Source organism: Kogia breviceps, chromosome 14, assembly GCF_026419965.1.
Source record: "Kogia breviceps isolate mKogBre1 chromosome 14, mKogBre1 haplotype 1, whole genome shotgun sequence".
In the NCBI taxonomy this organism is placed as follows: Eukaryota; Metazoa; Chordata; class Mammalia; order Artiodactyla; family Physeteridae; genus Kogia; species Kogia breviceps.
Genome location: NC_081323.1, coordinates 10,773,462 through 10,785,930, shown reverse-complemented (window position 1 = coordinate 10,785,930; position 12,469 = coordinate 10,773,462). Strand labels below are relative to the sequence as shown.

Sequence of the window (12,469 nt, the reverse complement as noted above, 5' to 3'; positions counted from 1 at the left end):
GTTGTTTACGCAAAGTGTATATTTCAAACTACAGGTAAGTGACAGAAGCTGCGTGCATGCCGACCCGAATGGTTCTACATACTAACGCTGCTAAAAAATACAAAAAGGGTGACGTTACTTCTTCAATTTTTTTTTTTTTTTATAGGTAAGAAGTGGATTTATTTAGAGAGAAACACACTCCACAGACAGAGTGAGGGCCATCTCAGAAGGTAAGAAAGGCCACTTCTTAAATTTTTTTCCTGAAATTTTTTGGCAGGTCCTTTTTAAAGACCACAGCAGTGGTAAACAGTGAACGTGTTTTTAACGTTACTAGATATAAAGTGAAAAATTAAACTTTCACCTATGCTGAACTGTAATGTTGGGGGTGGGGTCAGGGCTGGAATAACCAAAATGAATTGTGAAGAGAGCTATTTCAGTGCCAGTGAACTGAACACAAAAGACAGTGGTTCCATAAAGTAATTGATGTATGGGGACTTCCCTGGAGGTCCAGTGGTTAGGACTCCGCGCTTCCATTGCAGGGGGCACGGGTTCGATCCCTGGTTGGGGAACTAAGATCCCACGAGCCTTGGGGCACGGCCAAAAAAAAAATTGATGTATAAGTAGGTGCTGTATATATGTGCCGTATGTATATATGTATATGTATACATTTTAGCTTATGTACATCTGCATATGTAAACCAAAAAAATCAGAAATAATCTGCCCAGGCCAGCACCTCTGAGAGCCACCCAAGGACAGCCCCTGGCGTGGGCCCTGTGGAGAAGTTTTGGTGTGGGGTGTGTGGCTGTGAGGGGCCTTCCACAGTGCCAGCTCTGACCCTGAGAATGCCCCAAATTGGGGATTTTAAAGCTGAGCTGCATCCCCACCCACCCAGGTCAGAAGATGTGAGACGGGGCTGGGATCTGGCCGGACGTGGAGCAAGTTATCCACTCGGAGCCCCGACTTCCTCTTACAATCCTCCTCCCAGCTCGTTGAGAGCCGTTGTTACACCCATTGGACTGATGAACAGATTGAGGCCCAGAGAGGAGACATCGCCCACCTGGGTTACACGGTGGTGAGGCCAGGATGCTGGCCCAGGCTCCCTGCCCCAAGATCTCACTCCCAGTTGTCACACCATCAGCAAGGCAGGGCTTCCGCCCAGCAAAGAGTAAACGTACCTTCAGCCGGTCCCTGAAGCTGAGGACCTGGTACTCCAGCTCCCGGAGCTGGGGCGGGGCAGGGTCCGTGGACCTCAGTAAATCCAGGACATCCTGCAGGGGCCTCTCGAGGGGCACCCCGGGCCCATCCACTCCATCCTCGGTTTCTGCTTCATCGTGGCCTTCCTGGCTTCCAGGGATCACGTGGCTGTGGAAGGGGGAGCCCCGTGGCAGGTCGAGGCTTTCTACTCCCAAATTTCTCCACCCAGGCTGCTCCACAAATGAGCCTTCCGCCAGGTGGAACACCTCTGGCAGGAGGCCCGGGGGTGGGGGCTCCTCCTGGGCCCCCTCTTCAATGGACGTGTTGGGGCCAATGGCCAAGGGCAGGAAGCCCACGTCCGAGGTGGATGCTGTTGTGCTGGTCTCAGTGTCTCGGGGGTCCTCGGAGCTAAAGGAGTCCATCTCAGGCAGCTCCTGACTCTGGCTCCACAGGCCAGGGCCCCGAAGGTCACCGTCGGACAGGCAGCTGAGGATGGAGGTGGCCCTCGGCCTGTCCAGCAGCAAAGCTTGCTGTGCTGGCTGCTGCAGGACAGGCTGGAGAGGGGGATGCAGGAGCAGCCTCACCAGCTGCCCCAGGGATCACGGCGAGGCCCCCAGAAGGCTTCCCCCACAGACGCTTGCTCTGCATACCCACATTCTCAGGATGACTGAGGTCCACCAAGGTGACTGGCAGCCCGGAAGTGCTGATAAGAGCCTGGCACCTCTCTGCCCTTATCCCTCATCACCCCTCTAATGCACTCCTTTCCAGCCCCAGTCTCTGAGTCAGACCTCATTTAACCGTCACCACACCTCCCTGAGGGTGGGCACTGGGGCTCATCCTCAGACCACACAGGCGAGGATCAAAGTGTGAGAGTTTTAATCCAGGTGAGCTGACGTAAACCCGAACCCCTCCCCCTCACCAACCAGACCAATAATAATGGTTGATGTTCCGACAGCACCATCTGTTTTTGCCAGGCATTCTTGTAAGCACTCCTCATTCACTAAATCATTTAACCCTCACAAAGCCCCATCCTTGTGGTGCTGTTGTTCTCATTTCTCTGATACAGAAATTGAAGTTCAGAGAGGTTGAATGACTTGCCCAAGGTCACACAGCAGATGAAAGGCATAGACAGAATTTGGACCCCAGGCCATCTGGCTCCAGAGTCCATGCTCTTAACCACAGATGATTTTTTAACCAAAGTACACTGGGACCACCCTGGCCAGATCATCACGTTTCCTCTAAATGCACAAGTTGCCCAGCTCATATAAAGCTGCCTTCCCCACCTAAGGTCCAGAGGCGGGAGACAGGTTCATCCAGCTCAGCATCACCCTCCCTCTGGGCTTGACAGAATGTCCTTGTTTTTGTCTCTGTCCCTGGACCCTCACTGGGGCACCTGCTTTGGGAAGATACTTGAACACACGCAGGATGAAGTGTGTACCACGTTATTTACAGCCCCGTCGTTGGTAACAGCAAATAACTGAACCTCAATATCTTGTGAAATAAAGTGCGATTTTTAGCCAAATGTGGAATGCTGCACAGTGCAAACAAAGAATGAGGAGCGCTCTGGGAATGACAGTGTCCAGTACATCACTAGGTTAAGGGCTGCTGTGGGAGAAAGGCTGGGGAAGATGCATCTGCTCCCAGACGGCACGGAGTATCTCTGGAGGAATATGGAGGAAGGTGACAAGAATAGTTGGTGCTAAGGAGGGGACCTAGGTCCCTGGAGGTCACAGGAAAGAGGTATTTTACTGTATAGGATGTCAAGGTATTACCTACTGGAAACGTATACTAAAGGGTAAAACAGACTGGAAGCCAAGGTCATGTCTGGAGTGGTAGAACCATCCAGAGAACCCCATCCCAGGCATCCAGAAGAACCAGCCAAGCCCAGAACAAAGTCCAGAGGCCCCAGAATGGAGGGGTTGGCTGCGAGAAAGAAAAAGTACAGAAAAACACCCAGGATAACCCCCAAACAAGGGAGGCCGAGCCCAAAGCCTGCTGCTGCTTAGCCCAGCCCCACGTGCTGGCCCCTGGGCAGTCCCCCCCACTCCCAACCCCGGCTCCACCACGGCATCTCTGCCTGGTGAGGCTCACTCACCAGGTAGTATCTCTCCCGGAAGCTGGGGGTGCTCGGGGGTGTCCAGTTGTACAGGAAGCCCTTCCTGCTGCCCACAGAGAACTTGCCCGTGGGGCTGGGCGACACCAGGAAGCTCTCGGTATCAAACGGGCTGGAGGAGAGCAGAGGCCAGGGTGTCATCGATGGTCGGAGGACACTGGAGCACAGACAGGACCTAGGAGATGGAGGCTCGGGGCGGGGGGTGGGGGCAGGCACAGCCGAGGGACTCCCAGTCCACGTTCTCAACCCCTCTTGGCAACGTCTCTCAGAGGCCCGCTGCCCTGAACGCCCTTAGCCAGATGGCGAGGGGCAGCACTCGGCCGCCACACAGGTGAATGACACCCCCCTTTGGAGGCCTTTCGAGAAGCTCAGCAGACCAGAGGTGGACACTCAGTTCTGCCGTCTTCTGGGTTAGCCACGCCACTGCCCCCCTCAGATTCCTCATCGGTCAGGGGGCGCCAGTCACAGTCACAGGGGAGGCTGCAGACCCACGGTGAGGAAATGACGCGTCAGCCCGGCCCTCACCTGCCCTTGGAGCAGGCAGGCGTGGGTCAGCCCTCCCAGCCTCGTGCCTCCCTGCACACAGGCCTAGCTCGCAACATCTGGGGCCCAGCCCGGCCACGAAGGCCTGAGGCTCAGAGGCACCGCCTGGACACGTTTCCTGCCTGCCCAGGGCAGCTGCGGGCCAGCAGGACACCCGGGTCCGTGGACTTGCCCGGCTTGGGGCTGCACGGCGCTGGGCCGCCCCCTGCCCCGTACACTTGAGAGGTGTGCTCAGCCCCGCTAGACAAATGAGGACACTGAAGCTGGGGTGTCACTTGTCCAAATTCACCCAGCTCACTGGGGAGAGAGCAGTGGCTCCAGTAAGCCCGGCTTGGACCCCACCCCAGGGTGGAAGGAGAGACTGGCCCCAACTGGTCACAGGAAGCACCAGAGTAGAGGAAGTGCATCTCAGCCCCTTTGCTCCTGCAGCATCTGCCCTGGGGAATGAGGAGAAGGGAATTTCCTCGAAACCCAAGGTTTCACTTGGGAGAAAGAGCTCTGCTACCAAAATCAAAACCTGTGGAAACCACCAGCGATCACTGAAATGGCATGCACGGTGGAGAGCCACACCCTGGGCAGGGGTCGTTCTTACGCGTGTCCGCCATCCATGGGGCTGTGGGCTGTGGCCCAGGGAGGACTCAAGGTGACTGCTCAGCGTTATGCCTGATGGGTGGCAGGGGTCAGTGGGGAATGAGGTGGGCACAGCAAAGCCAGTCCTCCTGGGCAGAGGCAGGCTTCACCCGGGAACCCAGCCCAGGAGGCTGCTGGAAAGGGTCCTGGCCAGCCCAGGTCTTTATTTTATTTTTTTAATATTTATTTATTTGGCTGCACTGAGTCGTAGTTGCGGCATGCAGGCTCTTAGCTACGGCATGCGGGCTCTTAGTTGCGGCATGCGGGCTCTTAGCTGCGGCATGCGGGATCTTTTTCCCTGACCAGGGATCCAACCAGGGCCCCCTGTATTGGGAGCGTGGAGTCTTAACCAATGGACCACCAGGGAAGTCCCCAGCCAGGTCTTTAACAGCCACTCGGTCAAAAGTGAGAAGGGAATCAAAGCTCAGAGGGGCGGGGGCGGTGGGGTGGGCAGGGCTGCAGGGAAGGGTCTGAGCCCCAGCCTGTCTGGGGGGCAGGATGAGGGCAGGGCTGCCCAGGGTGGATGCTAGGGCACGGTCAGGCCACCAGGGGGCGCCGGCGAGCCCCCTCCCCCACCCCCCGACCCCGACCCCGCCCCCTCCTCTCTGGGTGGGAGTTTGGGGCCGGCCTCCCGTCAGGGCAGTGGGCCCCGGGCAGGCGCAGGCGGCTACCCCGACTCACTTCCACAGCACCTCCAGCTGCAGCTTGATGGTGCCCAGCTCTGTGATGTCCACCACGATGACCTGCGGCCGGGTTGTGAAGAAGTCGGTGATGTCGCAGGTCACTGTGCCCACCGCCAGCGAGCTCAGGCCCCGAAGCTCTGTCACCTGAGGTAATGGGGAGTTGTGGGTGGTGTCGGAGCCAAGCCCCACCCCTTGGCGCCCCGGCCCCGCCCCTAAGCCTCACCCACCTTGATCTCGAAGTTTTCGTGCAGGGTGGGGATGAAGGCCTTCTCCTCCTCGTCCCAGGTCTGGCTGTCGTCAGACTCGATCCGGCCCCTCAGCTTCCAGCGCTGGCGGCCCAGGCGCAGGAGCACCTGTGGGCCAGGCCCACGGAGGTTGGGGTCAGCCGCCCCCCTTGCCCCCTGCCTGGGGGCCCTCCCTGCCAACTGGGTCGGGGAGGGGACAGAAACCCAGCTGGGGCCCTGGTTGGCAGCAGCTCCCAACCCCCAAAAGCCTGGTGAGGAGCCCTGAGGATTGATCCCGCCCGGAGCGTGGCTGTACCTCATACTGGTCTCCCGGACAGAGGCGTGCGTAGCCCACCAAGCCTGGAACACAGAGACGGGCTAATCTCTTCTCCACTCTCCTCTGTCCCTACCCCATGGGTCATAGGCCCTCACACGGGGAGCCCCCATCACAGGGTGGGTATCAGCTTGGGAGGGTGGGGGGGAATAGGCCATCATGATGACAGTGGACAGGCCTGGGCCCTCACTTTCAATTAAGAGAGGGGATAGGACTTGCCCGAGGTCACAAGTCACAGGAGTGGAAACGAGGGCTGGGCCTGGACCCCCCCGGATTGTGACCAACCCTCCGCACAGGCCCCAGGGTCCCGGAGAAGTCCTGATGCTCCCTCCACGCTGGCACCTGCCCAGCCACTCTCAGCCCTGTTCTGTTACCTTTCATCCTGACGTGGAACTCGCCCAGGTGAACCTCCAGGGCCCCCTCGATAAGCCACATGTCCTGCAAAGCCCCACACAAGGTGGCTCACCGCTTGCCCCCGGGCTCGGCCACGGGGGACGCACAGACCCTGCCAGACAGAGGCCCCCGGGCAGAGAGAGAGGCTTCCTCAGGGCCCAGGGAGCCCCAAGACCGGCCCGACCCTCGCGGTGCTGCCCGCCTCCGCCGCCCACCTCGGTGCACTCCTGCAGGCTGCGGCCCAGCTCTTGAAGGCTCTCTCGGGACGCGCGGCTCGGCGGGCACCGGGAGAAGGCCCGCTGCATGTTGGAGGCGCCGTCGCGCAGGCGGCACTGGATGCAGTAGCCTTCGTAGAGCTCATCCACCTGCGGAGCGCACGGGCCAGTGGGCGTGGCCCACGCCGAGGGGCGGGGCCCCAACCTGCCAGTCACTCGCCCCCGAGCTGCCGACCCCACCCCGGCGGTCCCACCCCCGTAGAATGTGCACCCGCGGGGCAAGGACCACGTCTGTCTCGTCTGCTCCGCATCCCCAGCACCTGGCAGAGGCTGGCACCCAGCGGGTGCACAGTAAAAACTAGTGAACTGGGAGGGTGGGTGCAGCTTCCCCTCTCCCTGCCTGATTTTTCAATTGTGAAACAGGGAAGGTGGGTTTGTGATAGTCTGTCCACCCACTGGGCTCCTGGGGGAGTAGAGCAAGCTCATGGAAGAGTTTGCAGAATATAAAGCTTAAGGCGCTTGCTGTGCGACCCTGAGCCAATCCTTGTCCCTCTGTGGGCCTCTGCAATCCCATCTGTATGATCGGGTGGTGGGACTCAACATTCCCAGCCCTCTAACCCCAACCACCTGATCCCCATCTCAGGGCTCAGCCCCTGCAGGCCCTGCTTCTCCTCGGCTCTCTCCAGCCACCTGGCACCCAGAGAACCTCCCTCCAGCCCCCCCACTGCTAACCCAGCAGAGGCCCAGCAAGCTGAGAGACACCCCCGAAGCCAGGCTGACCTTGCTGATGTGAAACTCCATCTTCCGAATGTGCCTTTCCACAGAGCGTGTTTGCTTCTCCCAGAAGAAGAGAAGATGCTTCAAAAGTAGCCTGCCCACACCGCCCCCCCAGCCCCTGCCACCCTCCTCCAGGTGCTGACACACAGAGCTGCGCTCAACGCCAGGCCAGCCCCTCACCATCACTAAAGAAGGCGCATCACTGAGCCTCAGTTGCCCCATTTGTAAAGTGGGGAGGAAACCCAAGTATTCCTCCCACGGGACGGCCAGGAGGATGGAATGCAAGCGAAGACGTTATTCTCATCCAGCCAGGCCCAGCCACGGCCCACCTTGCTTACCACGTGCAGACAGGAGTTTCCCTCACCTTGTCCAGGTCATAATAGAAAGCCTGCAGGGGAGGAGAGGAAGGAGGGAGTCAAGACTCCAGTGCTCCTCCAAGACCCATGAGGCTACATCCCAGGGGCACCTGAGCTCAGAAGACAAAAAGCCAGCGGCCACTCTGTCCTCTGAGGCCTGCAGGCAGCAAGCTGTGGTCCAGGCCAAGCAGGAAGAATGAGTAAACACATGGGCTTTGGGTGAGGCAACTCTAGGCCTGACTCTATTTGCCAGCTGTGCGTCCCAGGCAAGTTTCTCTACCTCTCTGAGCCTCCATTTCCTTATGTAAAGTGGGGTACCAACGGCACCTACCCCATAGGGTAGTTATGAAGAGTAAAGGACGGTGTAAACTCAACAAGAGGGGAACCATTGCAATTTGATTATTTAAGGGGTGACTTCAGTCATGACCAGAGGAATTGAGAGTGGGGAGAGGCAGCCAGCACCACCCAGGAGTTCAGGTCTAAGGAAACTGCAAATCCGGACTGGTCCATCCGGATTTGCAGGGGGCCACGGTGTAGCCAGTGAAAAGAATACATTGTCGGGGTGGGGGAATCTTTGTATAAAGGGCCAGATAGTAAATATTGCAGGCTTTGCAGACCATATGGTTTCCGCCATTGGAGCATGAAAGCAGCCACAGACAGTATGTAAATGATGAGTGTGGGCTGTGTTCCGATAAACGTTATCTCCAAAACAGGCCCTGCTTTGCGCACGTGGGTTAGTCACTATGTCTGAGCCTGGACGAACTTCCACACGGTTGGCGATCCACTAAGGAGAAGGAGTAAGATGTGGGAGAGTACGTAAGTTGTGATTTCATTTTTGTAAGACAACTGTTAACCAAACCACTCTATATGCACAATCTGTATATTTCCATGATTATGTGACCAGGGAGGAAAATATGGAAAGATAGAGACTAGATTGTCCTCAAGGGCTAAACAGGGTGGGACAGAGAAGACTGCGGAAGGGAGCCAGTCAAGCAAGAAGGAAAAGATGGATTAACGCCCGCCCCACCCCCCCCACCCCCGCCCCCGCCCCTGCCCCAGCCCCCACCAACGTCCGTTTTTCCTATGTATGCATTTATGTGACATTATACATGTAGGATTACGAAATTAAAACTCTATGTAAGGGGACTTCCTTGGTGGTCTAGTGGTTAAGACTCCGTGCTCCCAACGCAGGGGGCCCCGGTTCAATTCCCGGTCAGGGAACTAGATTCCCGCATGCATGCCGCCACTAAGAGTTTGCATGCCACAACTAAAAGATCCCTCGTGCTGCAACTAAGACCTGGCACAGGCAAAGTAAATAAATATTTTTTAAAAACACACACACAAAAAAAAACTCTATGCAAGAAATTAAGAAATAGGAAAGTTCCCAAGGCTTTGGAAAGAAAAGTAACTGCACAGCAACTTCTCAGAAACTGAGAACCGGACCCCAGGTGCATCGTCCCTCTGGGTGGCCCCAGTGCAGTTGCTGCTCCTTCCCTGCCTCAGCGTGCCCACCTATGAAATGGGAGTAGCTAACACACACAGACCTTTACACAAACCTTGCCTCCCTTAGAGTTACTTCTAGAACAGAGAGAGAGAGAGAGAGAGAGAGAGAGAGACCGGAGGACGTGAGAACAGCCACACCCACATGAGAGGGAGGCTCGGCAAGTGCTCGCAAGGGCCGGGAACCAGGCAGCGCCTCCTTCCGCCTCTGCGCTGACCCATCTGCCCACCAAGGACAAGGCATGGCTGAGCTTGCCCGGCCTTCCCTTCTCCAAGTGGGCCGGCAGGCTGGGAGCCCTGCATCTCCCACCCTGTCGACCCCCGAGGTCTTCTTTGCTGGGGCCGGGATATAGAGGTGAGGGGACACGACTTTGATAGATTCATTCCCCACCCCCTCATGTCTGCCGTCCCTCCATCAAGCCGGTGGCCCGCTCTCTGCTTTGGCCCTTGGAGGAGCAGTGCTGGAATGAGCTAGAGAAAACCATAGACATCAAGGCCTCCTGGTTTCTGCTTCCAGAAGTTCTAATTAAGGACAGGAGGGGTTTTCACAAGGCAGCAGCTGGATAGAGAAGAGGGGGCTGGGAGGGACTCCCCAAGACGCAAAAGAAAGAGCCTCCCCACTGGAGAGATGCAGGCACCCAGCATTGGGGTCCTGGCCGTGCCAGCAGATAAAATGCAAGACACCCAGGGAATTCCCTGGTGGTCCAGTGGTGAGGACTTCCACGCTTCCACTGCAGGGGCCACGGGTTCGATCCCTGGTCAGGGAACTAAGATCCCACATGCTGCACAGCGTGGCCAAAAAAAAAAAAAAAAATACAAGACCCCCAGTCATATTTAAATTTCCAATAAACAATGAATACTTTTCTTTTTAAGTATAACTATGTCCTGAAGATTGCAGGGGACATACTGAAAAATGATTTGTTATTTATCTGAAAATCAAATTTAACTGGGCATCCTATTTTTTTGGTTTGTTTTTGGTATTGGTTTTTTGTGACGTTTGTTTTGTTTTTGTTTCTTCTAAATCTGGCTCTGCTAAGGGGGCGGCAGAAGCCCAGAGCAGGTGAATCCTGGGCTAGACAGGCCCCAGGGCAGCCTCAAAGGTGCCACGCGGATGGCAGAGAAACTGCAGAGCCGCTGGACATTGTGGGAACACGCAGGGTTGATCAAGGACGGTGTCAGGGCCACTGTGACACACCCTGGATTCAATGCCTGATCCAATTTCCTGCCATCATGTAAGCCACCCTGATCGCAGGGGTCCCAGATGGCCAAGACCTACAGAATAGGGCCATCTAACGTAGACACCCCTCTGTACACCCGCCTACCTTACAGTTACTTCTAGAACTAAAGGGAGGTGGCCCAAAGATGTGTGAACTGCTGCACCATGTGAGGGCTGGGGGCTGCTGGGAGCTTCCCACCAGTCTGTGGGGTTAAATTCATCCGGGTCCAAGTGAGGCTCATTCATCAAAAATAAAGCCCACTCCTTAGGCCTCTGAGTTCCGAGACTGAGATTCACACCCGTGATACAGGCAACAGGGTGAAGGAGGTCATCTTCGAACCCTGACCAAGGCTGCTGGCCTGGGAAGGGCCCGGGAGGGGTCTCACCAGCCTGGAATTCCTGCGGGTGTCCTTGTGGCGTCCTGACAGGTAATCCAGCTCGGCCTGCTGGATGCACAGATACTCCCTGTGAGGAGAACAAGGAAAAGGAGTTGGAAAAGGAGCAGAGGAAGGAAAGAAACAGGCAGATGAGCCGAGTTCCAGGGAGGAGGCAGCCACGGCCACCAGGAAGGGGTTCTCAGCAGGCTCAGGGGTCAGAGGGCAGACTCAGCCCAACCCCCAGAAGCCCAGTCCCAGCTCGCTGAGCCTCCGCATCCCACACACCCAGGGCCATGCGCCCAGCACTGTACAAAATGGGGAATCCCTTAGGTAATTCCCCAGACAGCCCTGCCAACAGGAGCTACTGTTATTGTACCCATTTTAAAGATGGGCAAACTGACCCTGAAGCAACTCAGCACAGGGTCACACAGCAAGGAAGAGGCTGAACCGAGGTCTGAAACCAGGCAGTGGCCTCCAGAGCCTAGTATCTTCACCCCAGCCCGTGGGGAGGTTACGGAGAGCACACCTCCCTCACAGCCAAAGGCAGGCCGTCCTGCTGTCTGGATGCCCAGGACCAGAAAGGGACCTGACAAACCCACTCTGGAAAGCACAGAAAAAGCCATGGGCCCAAGGGGACTTTTCATGTTGTGTTTTCTGCCAAAAAGAGACTCGGACATGAAACCTGAGGTCTGGACTTGGGGGCCAGGTGGGGGTCCCGTCCTGCTCCATTGTAGATCTGCTGACTTACCCCAGGAAGGTGACTCACCATCTCTGGGCCCACTTATACTACCTTCTGCCAGACCACAGCTCCCCCAGGGGTTGGGCTCCCCAGGAAGAAGGAGATGCCCTTGACCCCAGACAAGTCTCAAATGTGCAGTCCTCACAGGAATCACCAGAAGCTTTCCTGGGAGAGGGGCACCTTGGAGATAGGCTTCCACCCCCTGGGCACATCCCCGGCTCCCACTCAGCACCAGCGCCGGGTGCACTGTGGGATGACCCCTGCGTAGGGAGCCAGGCACCGGCACGGAGGGAGGTGACATTTACCCTAAGCCCAGGGGACAGCGGGGCAGGCAGCCTTAGCCCTGGAGCCCCCCCCCCCCGCTTCCTGGCTGTGGGATCCTGGACAAGATGCTTCCCATCTTTGGGACTCAGTTTCTCTCCTGGAAAAGGAGGCTAAGAGAGTCTCTCATGGCATCAAGGACATGATGTATATGAAGCACCAAACAAGTCATAGAGCTGCTGCTGCTGTTTATTATTATTATTATTATTAATTAGTGAGGGATGAAGAGCAGGATCACAAGAGGTGGAGGGCAGGGCAGGGCATCCCAGGAAGAAGGAACAGCCTTCCATTCGGCACATGCGCGAATGTCTCTCCCCTGCACCTCAGCTCCCATGCTGACCTGCCCACTGTGCCCCTAATGTGCCAATCATGCTCCTGCCCCAGGATCTTTGCACAAGTGGCTCCTTTGGCTTGGAATGTTCTCCCATTATCTGCAGGGCTCACCCCTTCAGGGTTTTGCTCAAATGTCACCTTCTTAGTGAGCCCTTCCTTGAACACCTTATTTAAAATCAACCCCACACCTTCTACCCTGATTTGTTTTCCTCCATAGGAGCTACCACCCTCTGACATACTCTCTATTCTACTTTTCTATATTGCTTATTGTCTGTGTGTCCCCCACTAGGATGTCAGCTCTACGGGGGCAGGGTTTTTTGTGTTTTGTTCATTCCCGTACCCTGCGCCTGGCACTTGATAAGCCCTCAATAAAAATATGGGGAATAAGTGACTGAATCTTCCTGTTCCCACCTCTGCTCAGTTAATCAGTCAGTCTCCTCCTCACTTGAATCCAGCCACCCTGACCTCCAGCTGTTGTGCAAAAGCTCCTACTGCAGGGCCTTTGCCCGTGCTGTTCCCCCTGGCCAGGATGCTTGTCCCCC

At 56.6% G+C, this 12,469-nt stretch overlaps 1 protein-coding gene across 3 annotated transcripts in view; it reads right to left on the bottom strand.

Annotated features, from left to right (window-relative positions):
• The window catches only part of RIPOR3 (RIPOR family member 3), a 73,242-nt gene that overhangs the window by 10,461 nt on the left and 50,312 nt on the right, over positions 1–12,469 (bottom strand). The window contains exons 4-13 of one of the 3 annotated variants that reach the window (XM_067013901.1): positions 10,544–10,622; positions 7,450–7,473; positions 7,089–7,145; positions 6,309–6,458; positions 6,075–6,138; positions 5,683–5,726; positions 5,370–5,495; positions 5,141–5,286; positions 3,269–3,443; positions 1,155–1,727 (exon numbers count right to left, since the gene is read on the bottom strand). In XM_067013901.1, the coding sequence (XP_066870002.1) occupies positions 1,155–1,727; positions 3,269–3,443; positions 5,141–5,286; positions 5,370–5,495; positions 5,683–5,726; positions 6,075–6,138; positions 6,309–6,458; positions 7,089–7,145; positions 7,450–7,473; positions 10,544–10,622 (1,438 nt within the window). The remainder of the gene's footprint in view (positions 1–1,154; positions 1,728–3,268; positions 3,444–5,140; positions 5,287–5,369; positions 5,496–5,682; positions 5,727–6,074; positions 6,139–6,308; positions 6,459–7,088; positions 7,146–7,449; positions 7,474–10,543; positions 10,623–12,469) is intronic. The other 2 variants (XM_067013902.1, XM_059036035.2) reach the window with 2 other exon arrangements.